This window comes from Alligator sinensis, unplaced genomic scaffold (assembly GCF_000455745.1).
Source record: "Alligator sinensis unplaced genomic scaffold, ASM45574v1 scaffold1455_1, whole genome shotgun sequence".
Lineage (NCBI taxonomy): Eukaryota > Metazoa > Chordata > Crocodylia > Alligatoridae > Alligator > Alligator sinensis.
In genome coordinates this window covers 48,847-54,040 of record NW_005843493.1, presented here as the reverse complement: position 1 = coordinate 54,040, position 5,194 = coordinate 48,847, and the positions used below count along the sequence as shown (strand labels likewise).

Sequence of the window (5,194 nt, the reverse complement as noted above, 5' to 3'; positions counted from 1 at the left end):
ACTCTGGCCCTAGGGCCCCCCCCTTCCCTCTTTCCTGCCACGTCTTGATGTTCGTAGTGCAGTGTGGAAGGGAGGCTGTCCCAGGGCCCTGGAGGTTGCTCCACACGCCTCTGCCAGTGAATCCTGTCAGACCCTGTTGGACTCACTCCAGTCCTTGCATTTTGCTGGCTCTCCCAGCCCATACATGTCTCCCAGGACTCCTTATTGGCTAATCACAGCCTCTGAACCTCTCTTAGGGCTGTGTCCATGCCTCACAGGTGTTACTGACTCACAGTTAGGTGTGGGAATTTTCCCTCGAGCCAATGTCTGACCATTCTAGGCCTTCCCACCCTTGCCAGGGCCTTGGCCTTCCCAGTTTCCTCTCACTGGCCCCTTGCTACCAAGGCCAGCCCCACCAGGCCCAGCTCCTGGGTTCCTGCCCTGTCAATTCAGTCTCTTTGGGCTGTGCCCCTTGCCTCTTGTTCTGGCGGCCTGGCCCCAGTGTTCACCCCTCACCGGCTACAGGTCTCTGACCTTCGTTGTCACCTCTTTCACCTGGGTCTCTGGGCTACAGGCTCCTGGCTCTTGTCCTCACCCTACTTGGGCTATGGTTTTGCCCATAATGGGCACCGTGCTCCAGTCTCTCGCTCCTCTGCTCTCACTCTCCCTGGCCTGAACCTTGTCTATCCACAAGTCCTCTGGCTGTGACAGAAAACTGTGCCCCACTAGGTTCCAACATAATCAGCCACTTCCTGGCTTAACCGTGCTGCTGTCCTCCATACTGGGCCCTACTTCCCTGGGCGGTAAGCATCTAGTTTTCAGTCTCAAGGCCTCTCCCGTCAGCCAGGCAGTCCCCGTTAGCCACCCTGTCATGGAGCTTTCTTTTGCAACTTGCAGGGCCAAACTGCCTGCCCTTGCTCAGGACCTGGCTTTTATCTCACTCCTGCCCTGACCACTTCTGGGCAGGTGTCTTATTAGCTCTGGGGCAGCTGCCTCTCCCCCGTTCTAATGGGCAGCCTGTTGCTGCCCTGTTTCCTATCGCTGTAGTTCTACTGCTTCAATAGACCGTGTCCCACCATAGTATTGCTGGGTAGCTAGCACAGCAATAGCCACTTTGGGTGTGTCTACAGGTGACGCTACGGCACAGTCGCAATGCTGTATGATGATGTAGCATCCACTGGTGTCTACATGTGACCAACAGCTATTCACCATAGCGGCATGCTCCCCTGTCATAGCGTATCGCTACTGCAGAGTAGCAGCTACATATAACCATGTGATGGCCCAGTATGGGCGGTTACTGTAACATGCTTTAGTAATTCCAAAAGGAAGTATTAAAGCATGGTGTAGTAACAATGTTGCCATAGAGCAACATGTAGGCGCAACATTTGGCTTCCTATTCCCTTGTAGGTCCCCTTTATTAGGCTGCCTGAATGCTGTTTACTGCTGTTTTCCCTTTCAAAGTAACAAGAGCCATAGGCTCCCTGTTACCCTATCCTTCCACTGCGTGAGTGACGAGGACCATCTATGGAATACAGTGCCTTCTCTTTCATCCCATGTCCATCCTCCACTGTCCTTGAAGGCCTAGTAGAATACCTCAGTTCATTGGATCCAGTCCCCAAATCCCAGTTGGTTCTTCTCCATCCAGTACCCAGTCACAAACACTCTTTAACCGCTGCCCCAAACAGGATATCAAGGTCCGACACCTGGCTTAATCTGCCGCATCGAGCGAGGAGAGGTGGAGCTCTGGGTTTGTGATGATGAGGACCATGGCGACAGCTCAAGAGCTGAAGACCTCTTGCCAGGTGAGTTGTGCGGTCCCCTCCACCTGACTTCGCTCTCAGACATGCTCAATACTCTGAGTGAGGGGCGTACCTGGAAATTGCAGACCTGTCCTGTGCTGCCATTCGAGGGTGCTGACCTTCAGTTGCTTGTGCTATGATGTGTGCAGGCAGATGTTGTTTCCACTCCCAGAAATCAGTGATATGGAGACAAGCAGCTGTTCCCCTTTTCTCATTTAATTAGCCTGTTAGTGGACAATCAAGCTTGCTGTCTTGAGTTTTAGGCACAGACCTGGTTCCCCTGAGAAAAGGTTATCTTTAATTTCTATCTTCATTCAGCAATGCAAAAATTGATTCCCCAGGCCAAGGTAACCATAACACCCTCTGCCAGGGCATAATAGGATTTGTGGTCCCCCATGGAAATTAGCATGTTTGGCCCAAGCTCTCTCTAGCTATATTTGTTGGACAAGAGGCAGGCTGGGGCTCTTTCTGGTTTCTTCTTGTTAGGGAAACTTGGAACCCAGGAAGTGTTTAATCTAGCTCTTGGGCTCCATGGGGTGGGTGGGATCCAGAAGTTTTTGTGTTGGGTGGGGGAAGTGAGTACCTTATGGTTTCCACCAGAATCCCCCTCTCTGTATCATCTTTGGGGCCCTGAGTATCAGAAGCCCTGGGATACACCACGGAGTCCATGTCCAGGTTAATGCCAAGGCCTTTCTCCCATTACAGATTCCTGTGACTTGGAGGATACCTGGGACTTATCAGCAGAGGAAAGCTCCACAGGCTCATTGCCTGCATCAGACCTTTGCCTGGAAGCAGGTAGGGAGCACAGCCATGTTCTCTCCAAAAGGGAGAGAAACAGCTCTAAATCCTTCTGGGAGGGATGAAATATTTTAGTTTGTTCCAGCAAGCAGAAGCAGCACTTGTCCCAGGCACCTCCGGAGCATCTAGTCCCAGGTAAGACAGTGCTCCCCAGGCATTCAGGTCTGCTGACAACTTCCTGATCTCCACCATAAGGCTGTTCACACTTGTCCTGAGAGCAGCATCTGGGGACAGCCCGACATGAAGTGTAAGCACTGGAGATCAACCCTAACAGTTTCACTAATGGACTTTGGCTGCTTGAGTATGTCAGCCCAGCTGGGGGGAGTGGTCAGCATTTTCTTTCTGGACCCACCAGAGCTTTAGGATAGAGCAGCCCTTAGAGAGCTTCATTCTTCCTTTAAGCAAATGCCTCTGATCTCATGCTCAGCCTCATAGAGCATGAAGGCATTCAGGTACTATCCTAATACGTGTCTCTAATATGCTTCTCCCAGAAGGCTCTGAGGTGATGGGACTTAGATCTGGCAGAGAAGTCCTGAAAAACTGGCTCTGAAATCCATTGAGTTGCAGAATATTAGCATGGTACATGGACCTTCACCTGCCCTATTCCTAGCACTTGGAGTCCTAGGAAGATAAGCTTGTTTTCTTAATACTGGCACCAAGCTCCAGCCCTACTCTGAGGCCCATCCCAGTTCAGGGAATAGCAGTTTTTACCCCTTTTTGTCAGAGCAGGCCTAATTTGGAGTTCTTTTTTCCATGCCCAGGAGCTGGCTTGATGCTGAACAGAGCTGACAAGAGACCTGCAGAGGAAGGGCCTTCAGATCTGGAGTCATGGCAGACTTCCCCAAGTAGATCAGGAGGGAGGGTCCCTCCAAGTCCCAAGAAGGACAATTTGCATAAGAGGCCCAGCAGGTCCCAAAACCAGATGGAGAATGTGATGAAAAAAGTACCGACTCTTGTTGGGTATGAGAGTGGAGCCGAGGCAAAGCCCAAAAAGAGCCACGGTTACAGGGAAGAATTTGATAAGCTGAAAAATAGGAAGAATCCCAAGGGAAAGATTCGCCCAGGGGAGAGATTTCATCCAGGGAAGAAGCCACCGCAGTGCTCCGAGTGTGGGAAGCACTTCACCCTTTCCGCAAGCCTGGCTGAGCACCAGCGCATCCACACGGGGGAGAAGCCATATGGGTGCTCTGAATGTGGGAAACACTTCACACACTCCTCGAGCCTGGTCCACCATCAGCGCATCCACACAGGGGAAAAGCCACATCGCTGCCCTGAGTGTGGGAAGAGCTTCACCCAAGTCTCCCACTTAGCCCGGCATCAACAAATCCACACAGGGGAGAAGCCACATCACTGCCCTGAGTGTGGAAAGAGCTTCATCCTCTCCTCCCATCTGGTCCGGCACAAGCGCATCCACACGGGGGAGAAGCCATATCAGTGCCCTGAGTGTGGGAAGAGCTTCACCCAAGCCTCCCACCTGGCCCGGCACCAGCACATCCACACAGGGGAGAAGCCATATCAGTGCCTTGAGTGTGGGAAGAGCTTCACTCGCTCCTCCCACCTGGCCCAGCACCAGCAGGCCAACAGGGGGGAAAACCCACATCAGTGCCCTGAGTGTGGAAAGAGCTTCATCGGGTCCTCCCAGCTGGTCCAACACCAGCGCATCCACACAGGGGAAAAGCCATATCAGTGCCCTGAGTGTGGAAAGAGCTTTACCCTCTCCTTTCACTTGACCCGGCACCAGCGCATCCACACAGGGGAGAAGCCATATCAGTGCTCTGAGTGTGGGAAGAGTTTCACTGAATCCTCCCGCCTGGTGCAGCACCAGCGCATGCACACAGGAGAAAAGCCACATCAGTGTCCTGAGTGTGGAAAGAGCTTCCTCTGGGCCTCCCAGCTGGCCCGACACCAGCGCATCCACAAGGGGAAGAAGCCACATTAGTGCTCACAGTGTGGGCAAAACTTCAGTCTCTCCTCCCAGCTGGAAAAGCACCAGTGCACACACACCCAGGAGCATCCATAAATCTGCCAGCAGTGCAGGATGGACTTGGGGATGTCTGTGTGTTTTGCACCCACCAGTGGTTGCATTCAGGCAGGCAGCTTCATCTCAGTAAGAGTGCAGGAAGAGTTCACCCTGCCCTCAGCCAGTTATAGCACGAAAAAGCTCAAAGGATCTTGATGCTGAGATGCAAAGTTTGATTTTGGGGAGTTGCTGTGAAGAACTACCTCAGGCAGAAGCTAGTTCAGATGTTGGAGGAACCTCTGAGGTGATGATCTTCACATCAGCCCTGGACCCATGACATTCCCCATCATTCTCTGCATGCACTCAGTAGTCCTAGGGGAGAAGTGCACTGGCAGTAGGGTGCCCTCCCAAGACAACTGACTCTAGATGATGCTCAGGGACTGTCTTGTGCTTCTTCCAAACTTTGTTCTCCCTGCTGGTCCCAGGGTCCTGGTACGTGGGGTGCTTGAGTTGTAGGGAGGAGAACATTAATGGTTTGCAAAGCATTCCCTGCTCTGTGCGCTGACCTCACCTTTCCTCACCAACACATAGTTTCATAGTAGTTAGGGGTCAGGATGAACAGATCATCTAGCCTGACCCCCTGCCAAAGGCAGGGGAG

The 5,194-nt window shown here is 52.5% G+C and overlaps 1 protein-coding gene across 1 annotated transcript in view; it reads left to right on the top strand.

Moving 5' to 3' along the window:
- LOC102368338 (zinc finger protein 34-like) overlaps positions 1 to 5,184 on the top strand; it is a 12,048-nt gene extending 6,864 nt beyond the window's left edge. The window contains exons 5-7 of the mRNA XM_025195404.1: positions 1,665 to 1,781; positions 2,484 to 2,573; positions 3,338 to 5,184. Of these exons, the coding sequence (XP_025051189.1) occupies positions 1,665 to 1,781; positions 2,484 to 2,573; positions 3,338 to 4,515 (1,385 nt within the window). The 3' untranslated portion in view covers positions 4,516 to 5,184. The remainder of the gene's footprint in view (positions 1 to 1,664; positions 1,782 to 2,483; positions 2,574 to 3,337) is intronic.
- The last annotated feature ends 10 nt before the right edge of the window (positions 5,185 to 5,194 follow it).